Source organism: Thermobia domestica, chromosome 13 (genome assembly GCF_964235325.1).
Source record: "Thermobia domestica chromosome 13, izTheDome1.hap1.1, whole genome shotgun sequence".
NCBI classification, from domain to species: Eukaryota; Metazoa; Arthropoda; class Insecta; order Zygentoma; family Lepismatidae; genus Thermobia; species Thermobia domestica.
In genome coordinates, this window is record NC_137466.1 from 180,203,245 (window position 1) to 180,216,472 (window position 13,228).

At 36.7% G+C, this 13,228-nt stretch overlaps 1 protein-coding gene across 1 annotated transcript in view; it reads left to right on the plus strand.

Moving 5' to 3' along the window:
* The window catches only part of Vps11 (vacuolar protein sorting 11), a 77,879-nt gene extending 65,060 nt beyond the window's left edge, over nt 1–12,819 (plus strand). Inside the window, exon 21 of the mRNA XM_081736999.1 lies at nt 9,964–12,819. Within this exon, the coding sequence (XP_081593125.1) occupies nt 9,964–10,430 (467 nt within the window). The 3' untranslated portion in view covers nt 10,431–12,819. The remainder of the gene's footprint in view (nt 1–9,963) is intronic.
* The last annotated feature ends 409 nt before the right edge of the window (nt 12,820–13,228 follow it).

Consider the following 13,228-nt stretch of genomic DNA (forward strand, 5'->3'; position numbering starts at 1 on the left):
TGAAACTTCGTGATGTTTACCTAACTTAGTTATATATCCTTCTACCAATGATGAGTATAATACTCCAGCATGAGTATATTTGTACACTACCTTGCCTAGGTATTTCTCGGTTTGTTGTTCGCAACCACTTAACGATCCATTGAACACAATGTTGTTCAAGCATTTAGCTGCATCATCTAGTGATATCTGCTCGCAAAAATACAAGAAACTCTTGAATTCACATTTCGATCGATCTAGTGTGTGATATATTCCATTAGCTAAGTATACCACTTCCGGTAACTTATAGTACGTTCGAAAATTGTTAGTTAGATAACCCATTGAAATTACATTAAACATTTTTGATACAGTATTTTCATAAACAATAGGCGTTTTTAGTAATAAGTCGATGTTGTTTTCATTATAGTCATATTTCATTAAATAAATGGACGATACTCGATAGAACATTCCTATATCAGAACGATAAATTGAATACTTCAAAATATCATGACTATTTATAAATTTATTCACATCTAAATTCGACAAAATATGATAGGATAATTGGTTGCTAAGTATGTCGTTGAATATTTTAGTCACTCTTTCTCTAGCTAAATGAGAAAATAGATTAGTCAAAATTTTCCTTTGAGCTTGCTGCAAGTAGCAATACATCTCTTGCAGTTTATTCCTTACATTCTGAAGAACATGATGTACCTTAACTACCACACCATGCATTATTGAAATTTCTTCGTTATGCGATATTTTTAATTTGTGAATTTCCTCAGCCAATACATTTTCGTGTTCAGACAATTTTTGAATTGAGGTCGACAACTGTTGTGTGTGTATCAGGTTATAGGTTGACAACCCTATAGACCCAAATCCTAATAGCATAGACCAAATTGAACGTTTAGTCCTTGTTGACTCCATACATTTAGAACTACCATTTATGAATACAAACTGACATGGTATTGAATTTATTATATTAATTCTAAATTGTCTTTCCCTTTCTGCGTACTCTTCTAGAATATCATATGATTCACTACACACTTTGTGCATCGGCACCGCTTCGTGAAAATTAACATGTAATCGAATAGTTGTATAGACCATATTTGACGCATGAACAGCCAACGAATCTTGCGTTAGGGCTATCCCTACATCCTTCATAGTTACTTGATGATGATCGTCTGATTTTCCAAAATGAACCATAACTATCAACTTTATATAGATCACCCACATTGTTGTTTCCATATTCTAATGTTTCCTTTTCAGTCTCGAATAAAATTCTGGAATTAGTAAAACCTAATATTAATTTCCTGTTACTATTCATTTATTTATTTATTTGTGTTTTAGCCTACTGTCAACAATTTATTTAATCCTATGTATTTTATATTTTATTTTTATTTTCTAGGTGTCACCTGATTTTAATTAATAATTTTAATTTTACATTCCATACATTTATTATTTATTCACAATTCTAGTAACTATAATTCAAAAAGTGTCTATCGATTCGGGAATTTCCTGATGGAGATTAGCATTTCCTCCAATCTCGGGATTAGGGTTTGGTTGAGAAAGTGCCCCCTTTCTGACACTTCATCGGTAGACCCAATTTGTACCATAGTTACATTAGACCCTATGTTAAAACTTTTTTTTTTCACCAAATCAAAATTTATTCATCACCATCTGATGTTTGATCTGTCTCACCATACTTTTCACCATTTTTACTTTCTACAAATAATTTTAATCGTCTTAAGTCTATAGTGTCACTCTTCACCATTTTTAGTTTCATACTGTACTTTGTATGAATTATTGTTTATCTTGTCCACAATTACCCCTTTAGTATTGTAACGGTTACCAAAACATGCGGGCAAACCTGCTCTTGGCATTTCCCTAATTAACACTTTTTGACCAATTTCAAAAGTCGGTTGATCAAACTTTTTCTCTATTTGCTTCTTCTGAGATCTAAATCTTCTCTGCAAATTTTTGTACGCTAGCTGGCGTGCCTCTTTTATGCTCTGAAGTCTCACCTCATTGTCGACGTATTCGCAAGGAATGTCTAGGTCCTGCTCAAGAAACGTTCTTGGGTCGACTCCATGCAATAGATAGTATGGCGAAAAACCAGTACCATCATGCACTTGCGTATTAATAGTAAATATCAAACTTGGCAAGATCTCGTCCCAGTTTGAAAAATCCTTGTCAATGTAATGCTTCATTACTTGCTGTAATGAGCCAATGGCCCTCTCTGCACTCCCTATCGAATAATGGGCGCTTGTATTCGCAAAATGCAATTGCATTCCAAATTTCTCTGCCATTTCTTCCACTATTCTGCTGCGATGAGATGATAGGCTGTCCAGATGGAGCTGAGATGGAACTCCATGTTTCGTAATCAGATCTTCGAAAATTACCTGCGCAACGATCTCTGCCGTTACTGCGGGTACCGCTCTAGCGATAACAAATCTAGTTGCATTATCTACAAACACTAGAATGTACTTATTTCTATTGTTACGAGACAATTTAAAAGGACCAACCTCATCCATCACAACTGACTGAAATGGAACATAAGAGGGGTACGTCTGCGCGTGAAATGGTACTCTTCCTGTCTTTCTTTTCTGTATCTGGCAACTTATGCATTCTCCTATCTTCTCCATGAAGAATTTCTTCATGTTCGGAAAATATATTAACTTTAATGCACGTCTATAGCATTTCGTGTAAGAAAAATGTCCGCCACCATATACCGAACAATGTAGGTTCTTGAATACCTGTTCTCTTAACGCATAAGGAATACATAATAATAATTTGGTACCACCTGCCATTCGTTGTGTTCTATAAAGCCTATCGTCCTTTACCGTATACCATCGGGCTTGCTTTTCGGCCTTTACATCAGCATCCTCTGGGTGTTCAATTGCATGCATAATCGGTCCGAAAAATGAATCTTTTCTCTGTAACTCGCCAACATCAATGTCCTTATCGAAAGTCAAATTAACTTGGAGATCTTCGGAATTCACTTTCAACGTTTCTAACTCAATATCGTCTACTGTTGGTTCAATGTCTGTGTTCCTGGACAAAATATCACTAGGATTCTTTTCTCCAGGACAATGCACCGGTGTGTACTTATACTGGGCTAAGTCTAAACTCCATCTCACCAATTTCGGAGCTAATTTAGGTGATGTTTGCAAATACTTTAATGCCTTACAATCGGTGTACAGCTCAAATTCTTTATTAAACAAGTAATAATTAAATGCTCTTAAAGAACTTATCACTGCCAATATTTCTAATTCCACTATGTGTCTGGTCTTCTCTTGTGGACGTAACACATGACTGTAGTACGCTACTGGTGTCCATTCACCATTAGCCTGTTTTTGCATTAAAACTCCACCAATCGAACTAGTCGATGCGTCTGTGTACACTCTCGTGTCCAAGTCTTCCCTAAATGGAGCAAGTAATGGTGCATTCATTAGTGCTGATTTTAATTGATCGAACGCCTGCTGGTGTGATTCATTCCATTCGAACTTGTGACCCTTTTTCAAAATTGGTTGAAACGTTGATGTAATTTTGGCATAATCCTTACAGAATTTTCTAACGTAATTTGTTAAACCAAGAAAAGATTTTAACTGCTTTACATTATTCGGGGCGGCCTTACATGCTTTTATCGCCTGAATTATCTTCGGGCTAACCTCGTATCCTGCGTCACTGACAATGTGTCCGAGAGCCAAAATTTTCCTTTCTATGAACTGACATTTTTCTACAGATAGTTTGAGTCCGTAATGTCTCAATCTTTTAAAAACTGATTGTAGTACGTCTACCATTTTCTCCTGATTATTCGTATATATAAATACATCATCCATATAATAGGAAACTGACTCCGGATTTACATTTGCCACGGTCATCGCCATTATTTTTGTGTATATGGCGGGCGATTGTAAATATCCCATCGGAAGAACACGATACTGATAAGCTCCTACGCCTGGTATATTGAATGAGGTATACTCCCGTGACTCCTCAGAAATAGGCACTTGATGGTAAGCTGATTTTACATCCAAAATACTAAAATATTTATGTCCTCCCATACACGTTAAAATTTGATGGATCGGAGGCAGCGCAATGCTATGCAATTTGACGCATTTATTCAAAAACCGGCAGTCCAAAACTGCACGAATACCCCCTGACGGTTTTTGTATAAACAACATCGGAGAGTTGTAAGCACTTGAACTTTCTTCAATTATTCCTTGTCTTAACAAAATGTTAATTTGTTCCTTAACTTTATCTCTTAACGCTATGGGAATAGGATATTGGTGTCGTCTAAATGGTACTTTCGTTTCTAACTCGATGTGGTGCTCAAAATGTTTTACTTGGCCTAATTCGTCGTCCTGCCATGCAAAAACATCCGCAAAATCATAGCACAAACTCTCAATTCTATTCCTAATTTCCGGTTTCGTTTCGGTCCCAAATTTCAATCGAGATTTATCAAAATTTCTACGAGATCTTAAAATACTATCTATATCTTCGGTTGATAATCCTTCGTTCTTCAATTGTTCTTCATCCACACATTCTTCAGCTTTTCCTAGCGTTACATTTGGTCTTAATAAAATTGCTCTATTAGATGGATTAATAATTTCGATCTTGTTATTTTCAGCCGATAAAAGTGCACGCGGAATCAACACATTGTATTGGGCTTCTATCTTCCTGTCCGGCTCTAACAAGTATTCCCTGTTATTCCAAGAACTAACCAAATTCACTTCCACAGTAGTCTTAGTCCTAGGTAACAACCGTACCTTATGACCTAATACCCATTTTGGTCTAATACAATGTTTTATTCCTAAAGCTGCATTATCAGACACAGTCACAGATTCCTGTTCTTCCCTTTTCCTTAATCTTGGCTTTCCAAATCTCTGCAATGTCAATTTATTCTGACCGTAATTTATTTGGCAATTCTGACTCTGTAGAAAATCATTCCCGATCAAAACTTGATACGGAAAATCCTTCACTACGCGAAATTCCAAATGAAATGTCTGTCCGGCCATTTTAAATCTAATCACAGCGATCTTATTTACTACTAACACATTCTGTGTTATTCCACGAATCCGTGTTGGTCTAGGGGTTACCTTCGCACTAGGTGGGACTAGCTTTTCATTTACAATAGATATCTGCGATCCTGTATCAATCAATGCCTTATGACTTCTACCATTTACTTCTATCGGAACATAGAGCATATTATTATCAGTTAACGTAGAGGCTACTATTTCTCTAACTTTTAATTTACCACCTGTAAATGTGCCTCTGTCATTTACAGTTTGACTTAGTTTAAATTATTTGAACTTGTAGCCTGATAATAAGTTGTACCATTTATCTGGTTCGGTACCACTGGAACATACTGTACTGAACTATTTACTTGGCTATGATTTTGGCACCATGATGGACCATTAACATCATTCGCACAACTATTCCCTCTTTGTTGCCAAAAACTTTTCTTCCTTCCACCTCTGTTATTACGCCAATTATTTCTAAATCCTCTTCCATTATTGTATCCGCTAGAACCTCTATTCCTATTATAACTATTATTATTACTATTCCGATTCCAGTTCCTATTTCCATTATTCTTGTAAAAATTTCGTCCTCCATTCCGAAAATTTTTATTTCCTCTAAAATTATTACTATTATTCTTCTGTTGCTTCGAATCACTACCGCTTTTATCTTCTCTACTATTTCGGTCTTGAAAATTAGCAGCTAATGTCAACTGTAATTTCTCTATTTTCTTCTCTAGCTCACTCAATTGAGTGATACTTGTTGGTTCTTGCTTTATTTTTACGTCTTCCCTATTTTTAATCTCTTTCTTTAACAACAACTTGTCAATTTCCACATCGCTATCTTCCTCTTCTACTTGTTCTCTCATTTTCTTTAAAAGGTCTTTGACAGTAACCTTTCCGTTTTTTCGTTTAACCCGTTTCTCTACTTTGCACTTATTCTTCTCTATTTTCTGAAGATCCTCTACAAATTTATCAATTGTGGAATACGAGTTAGTACCTACTCGTTCCATGAAATATGGCTGAAGACCACCTACAATTATCCCTATTTTCTTTTTGTCATCCATACTAGCGTCTAATCTTTCGCACAAAACTAGCATATCATACACATAATTTATTATAGGTTCATCCTCGAGATGCAACCTTTCTCTTATACGTTCCTCTATATCTAATGTTACATTTGTACGTGTAAATTCTTCTATTATGCTTTTCTGTAGTTGCTTATAACTAGTTTCGCTAACATTCCTTCTCTTTAAAAATACCTTCATCCATTGTCTACCATTCCCTTTAAATACACTAGGTAATAGCTCTTTTCTTTTTTCCTCACTTACGCCTGCCATTTGACACGCGTCGTCAAACTCATCAAAGAAACCAATTATATCGCTATCTATCTTCAAGTCAAACTTCGGAAGTTTGTTTACATCGGAATAAAATGTTACTCCTGTCGCCATTTTATCTTCTTTTGTACTACTCGACTGCTTATTACTAATTTCGCTACTTTCAAATGGAAAAATTGATGTAAAATCTTCCGTATAAGATTTTGCTATAGGACTGGACGGAAAATTCTCGACGGGTCCTAATTTCAAATTTGGTTTCGCACTTTCTTTCTTTTTCTTACTCGAACTTGCAATATTAAACAAACTTCCGACCTGTACTCCTTTTGCCGCTTTTTGTGCTCTCGTACGAATACTTTCGTTACTCATTTACTTATTAATTACTTAAACTTATTATTATAACACGTATATTCGAGCTACTTAATTAACTTGTCGGGAGAGTCGGATAACTATTTTCTTATTGCAAAACCTTAAATTCACACTATCAATTAACACATTATAACTTAATACCTTAACCTAATTCGAGAAAATACGATCACAATACTTAAAATTACACTTCATCGTAGAGAGGGTGGGAAGGGTGGGTTTTATTTACGTAATATAATATCATTAAAAATATGGGTGGTTAAAGGAGGGTTTAATTATTTAAATTTACTGTCTGAAACGCAAAACATCTCCTACCATGGGTGGGAAGGGAGGGAATTAATCGTGTCTACTGGGAACGATACAATTGCAAAAGCAAACCAGCATCTACAACCATGGATGAATTACTACTGGAATCGTACCTTGATCTAAAAGATCTTAAGACCAGCATCTCACCACCATGCTGTCTAATTACTACTGATCTACTACTGGGACGTTTACAAGCCAGCAATCTCCAACCATGACAACCCAGCCACTCAGTGCCTAATTGGGGATGCAAAGTTGAGTGTAACTGGATGCCTTCCACTCACCATCTAGAATGAGTGGGACAAACTCTGATATTAATTTGCGAGAGGTTTTCCATTTGGGGATAATTTAAATAAAGATACGTCCACTTCATTAAAATAAAAACACTGTATTTCGTTATGCTTATGAGTGTACTGTAAGATTTCAGAACGTTAGTAATGACGGATATTAAGATTCATTTGCCAGACGGGTACAGAAACGATCAAGTATTGAGCTTTTGAATCCTGAATCGGTGCTACACATACCTGGATAAAACTGATGTATTTCCCTCGTTGCTCCGGCGTTGAACTCGGCTCCTTTAAGCTGAATCTCCTTGCTGGTGGAAGACGAAAATGAGCATTGAGGTATGGCTCCTCTCAAATGCTACTCTCTGCGTGATGTCCTACGATGTTAGAATGATTTGGAATATGAAGTCTTTTCTCCTCCTGTCATCTGGCTGATTCTCGAATAGAACTTGGTTCTCCAAACTCGAACCAAAGAATGATCACTGTAACTTGATCATAGACTCTACTATAGACTTCCTATCGAATCTCGAAGTACTGTCCCCTGTCGAATCTCTACGAACCGTCCAAAACCTTCTCGTCCTCCAGTTTTGTTTCGCCTTGTCCAACCTCCGTCGTCTGCTTGTCGTCTGCTGCAGCACGTGCAACACCGTTTTCACATGGAGAGACAAATTCCTTCCATGTGTCAAAACTCAAAATTGCAACCCTCGACACGTTCTGATTTCCCGATTCTAAGCAATTCTCCGAACATCCGTAATCTCATGAAATTCGTGAAATCTTACAGATTCACCTTATACAATTTCTAGAATCTGGCTAATGTGAGGATAGACACATTGTCAACATTTCCTTCCTACATTGCCAGACTCTCAACGATGACATTCTTGTACACATGTGTTTACAATAAAATGCTGACACAAACATTAGCAACTTTGTGCAGCTTGCATTTACTCGCATATACAACATTTAATTCCCATAACCTTAATAAATGATTTTATGACATAAACATAAAATAGAATCAAAATATACAAATTACTTTCCTCGAAAATCGAGTCCTGCTACAATTGTGATGTGAATATAACTTATTTTTTATTCTTCAAATACATTTCTCTTTGATCAATGCACTTGTTTCTTCGTTCCATGCAACTTCTTCATGGCCTGTAGTAAAGCAGTTTTAGGATGTTCCGAATCTCGTTTGTCACGGTGACCCATGAGTATTGAGACGACTTGTTTTAAAAAGTTACTATGCGTGTTATCTAGCAGCTAGCATAGGAACTACGTAGCCCAATTTCTGGTAACACGTGACTGTGTTTCATTCTTTTCATTCATTAGTCTGTAAACACGGGCGTGGTTTGCAAGTGAAGAGTTTTCGCCTTGTCGTCATCATCATGGATGATCAGATTGGCAATTAAATTTTGTGTTAAATTTACGTTTCTGCTCCTGCCGGTTACCTTCTCTTCCCGACATTGAAATTTGCCTTAAATGGACGTCATTTTCAACCATTGGATAACATTCAAAGCGCTGTGACAAAAGAGCTTCTCAACATCCCAAGAACTGCCTTTCTACTGGACATGAACGTGCGAACAAGTATATCGATCAAGGGTGGATATATTTTAAAAAATAAAAATAAATTATGCCCATATCAAAATTTATTTGTGTTATATTACAGCTAGTATTTCGTGGCCTCCGGCAGCAGACACAGCTTTAACCGTGTTCTCACGATATCCAGTAAAGACATCGATTACATCCTGTCACAGGTGGTACCATTCGTCACAGTGTTCCTTAAGTAACTGTCATTTGTGGGTCTGTCTGGTCGTTTCTCGAATTTAGTTACGTAAGATACCAACCATTTTCTATAAAATTCACGTCAGGAGATCCAGGCTACGACAGAATTTTAACCTCATTGTACCTTTTCCAGAGAGTGGTCACTTTTATTAAATAATGCCCTATTGTTCATTAATTTCGTGGCGTCCCGCGACAGTTCGCCTCTCAAAAATGGGTGGAAATCCAGCTTGTAACACCTCTCTATATTCAGCAGCATTCATGTGCACATTGCTAACAATAAAGTTACTACGACCACCTTTCGAGATGGCAGTGCACATCACTACATTTACGTCGCAGTATTTCACAGTAGGTCTGACGAATCGCTTCCACACCCACTTTTGAACGTTGTCCGAGAGTCGGTAAAATAGGCTTTCTACGGAGAATGCAGTGTTTGTTTCAAAAGTGTTGTGGCCTGTTGGACATGCTGGTGACCCAGTTGTGTCACTGGTTTATTCGTGGTTTTGTAAGGAGAGGCCTCTTTTCGCCGATGTTTCAACAGAATAGTTATAGAATAGGATAACACTCAGCATTAAAAGAAAAAATGCAATTGGTCCGATAATGGAATCTGTGTCTCCAACTTACTACTCCGGTATGTTAACCACTACGGCTAGCTAGTCTATTTCCTCACAAGCCATACATTCTTACTCGCGAGGTTGCTCGGCCAGTCAGTGGCATGATTTGTTGGAAACCAAGATTCAATTCCTGTCAACTTACACATTTTTCACTCTTAAAATACAATTGAATTCACGTTTATAAGAGAGTATGAAGAGAAAAAATGGATTCCCCCCCCCCATTTATCAATTGATGACATGTAATTCATATAGATAGTTCTGATTATCTAAAAACATGTTTTGTTTCTCTTGACAGTTGCTCCAGCCCCAATTTCTGTTGAAAGCAGAACTCTGGTTCGAGACACAACGAAAATAACTGGAGGCATAGTTCCTGCCGCGGAAGGTAGGTTACGTCTTGATGAAGGTTCACGAGTTGTCCCAGCATCTGTTCCATCGGTATCTAAAGGAATCAGTTCTTCGCCATATAACACGTCCTTAGAGTCAAACCTTGGGAGAAACACAGAATCAGGAACTCGTACAGCTTCATCTCGCAGCTCTCCTACTATACAAAGACTACACCATTCGCCTGCTCAATCAAGGAATAGATCTCCTGATATCAGCCAAAGTCACAAACCAAAACTGAAGTCATCAAAAAATCCATTTGAAGATGATTATGACGAAAGTAAAAACCCATTCGCGGATGATGAGGACTATGATTCCACAAAAAATCCATTTGCTGAAGACGATGATTATGATAAGAATTTAAACCCATTTGCCACGTAATTGTTGTGAGCGTTTGCTTCTGAATGCTTATAAACTATTTACTGTTACGAGCACATATTGTGATGAGCTGTAAAAGTGGACGGTTTTAAGGGAGGGGCCAGGTTATGGTATAACACATTGGGATTGCGAAGTTATGCATTGGAACAAAGTATGCTTCAGTTTCGGTATATTAATATTCAGACTTCATAATAACGTACTAGAAGTATGTATTGTACAGCAGAATGATCCCGTGTAAAGAATAGATTATATGTACAGTGTGCTTCAATTATAAACTGTATAGACTTTTACGACACCAGTTATTGTGTTTATAAGACACGCGTAGGACAATTTTATACGAGAGAAAGGTTCTTTTAAACAATGCAATTATCTGTTTCTGTGTAATGCTAACTGTCTTGTAAGTACATTTTCTCTGTTAATGTATGATTTGGCATCTAGTTGAACGTATCTTATTGTTGTAATATTGAGTTCTTTCCTATAAGTTAATAAGAGGACATAAGCAAGTATAATGTTACTTTAACTCAAAGATTATAATACTGTCTCTATCTGTGCATATACGAGGGGGAGTCCTAAAATAAGTTTCCCCAGGCGACTGTGGACAGAGGTGGGGATGCAAGACCAAAAATAGCAGACTTTAAATATCAGACGTACCCTTGTTGTTCCACATAAGTACCACGTACATTGAGACATTTGTCATAACGGTGTATAAGCTTAAAAAACTCTTCCAGGAAAAATTCAGGGCGTTACATACAGAAAAAGCGTCCAACAGCTTCTGTGACTTCAGCATTGCTTCCAAAGCGCCTGCCGCTGAGAGTTCTCTTCAAAGCCGGAAACAGATGGAAGTCACTGGGCACGAGATTCGGACTGATAGCAGATGGGCAAGGCGCTCCCACCCAAGAGTTGCAATATGTTTTTGCGTTGCCGTCGCTGAGTGTGGCCTCGCATTGTCATCCAGCAACATAACACCACAGGTGAGAAGGCCAGGCCAATTGTTCCGAATTGCCTCCTTCAGCTTCGACAGTTTGACAGTGCCGCGCAGCAGTGATGGTTCCTTCTCTCCATAGCTACCAGGTTCAAACTGAGAGACTCGTATCCGCTTTGGGCAGGCGCTGCGGCGGCGCCATCTGCAGGATCGTGGGCGAACGATACCCACTTGTGTTTGGGTGTGTTGCGTGTGCAACCACTGTCTTGTTTCCCGCATTCCTGTTTGCTTCCCTGGGGTAAATAAGAGGAGAAACTTATTTTCGGACTCCCCCTCGTATAAAGAAAGACTCAATATTATCTTTTCTAGAGATTAAACTAATATTGTGCGTACATATATTTTCTTACTAACTACATACAGTGTATGTAAAAAGATTGAGGCGATATAGCTTACATCAACAAACATTTATTTTTATTATTACTTTTTAAAAAAATACTTCCCGTTTTCTTTATAGCCTATATTAATTGTTATGATAGAAAATATGCAATGAATTTATTATGTTATGCAAATTAAGATATGGTTTTGAAGCAGACTGCCTTGAATACACAAAATAGTTTTCGAAAATGTAGTTGTCTCCGGACAAAAGGTGAAAAATTTGGTTTTAAGGTGCATTCAAGTCGAGCTACACTAGAGATCGGAAGCTGTAAAACATTAGTTTTTTTTTTTTTTTTTTTTTTTTTTTTTTTTTTTTTTTTACTGCTTCACTTGTTAGAAGCAAAAAGACTACATACTGTTTTACCAATTTCTAGGGTAGTCCAGCTTTCATGTTACCGTCTGTAACATATATTGAAACACATTTATTTCTGTATTTTGTAATGCCATTCTGAAACGAAAATGTATCTTATGATATCAATATTGATTTTCTCAGCAGGAAAGATTTTGTGAGAAACAAAATAAGGGAAAGCGTTTTGTGGAGTCAACGTGAAAACTTATGTTCCCAAATACAAATGATTGAAAGAAGAAATTTCATACCTCATTCAACAGATTGAAGTTTTAGGAATGCGTTAGTATTGTCCTCTCTTAATATTAAAAGATTAAAGCGATTTCCTCTAATATTTCTCTTCGATCATTCTTACTAGTACAATTATAATACATTCAGTCTCCTTTATACTTCATTCCCCCTTTGCTATTTTTACTGATGCAATACTATTAACAAATCCAAAGGTACATTTTAAACATGTACGGCTAATGTAAAAGGTTTTTTGAAGCTGATATCGTGTGCATAATATTGAATTATATTGTTGTATATATTATATATTTATGTATACATGAGAGATTTATACCTGCAAAAGAAATATATTTATACGATGAAGAGCTTGTTGTAGATGAATTTAAATTTTGTGGTTCTGTTTTAGTATATTTCAAGATTCAATAAATCTTGAAAAATAAAATTGCGTTAATAATATTCTATATCTTGTAGTATTTTTTTTATTTTTATGCACAATTCGCCAATAAATGAAACAGAGCATAAATTTGGCCAACAGCATTAATTCCGAGATCTCTTTTCTGGAAGAATTATCCAGAAATACGTTGCAAAAAATATTATCAATCCTCTCCCATAAGATTTTTTAACATTTCAGATAAGAAGATTGCCCATTTTATGTTCCGTCGTTGCGAGATTATTCTTCGAGGCTAAGATTGATATGATGATAATTAAGAAAATAGTGGGAAGAGAAAGAGGGAGGAAATGAGGGAACTTCGAGAAAACCCATGTATATAGTCCACCATAAAGCCTATTTGCAGCGAGCTAGGATCAAAGCAGGAACCCTAGAGGTGAGTGATCTACACTGAGCTACCGCGACTCCCTTTTCTCATCATA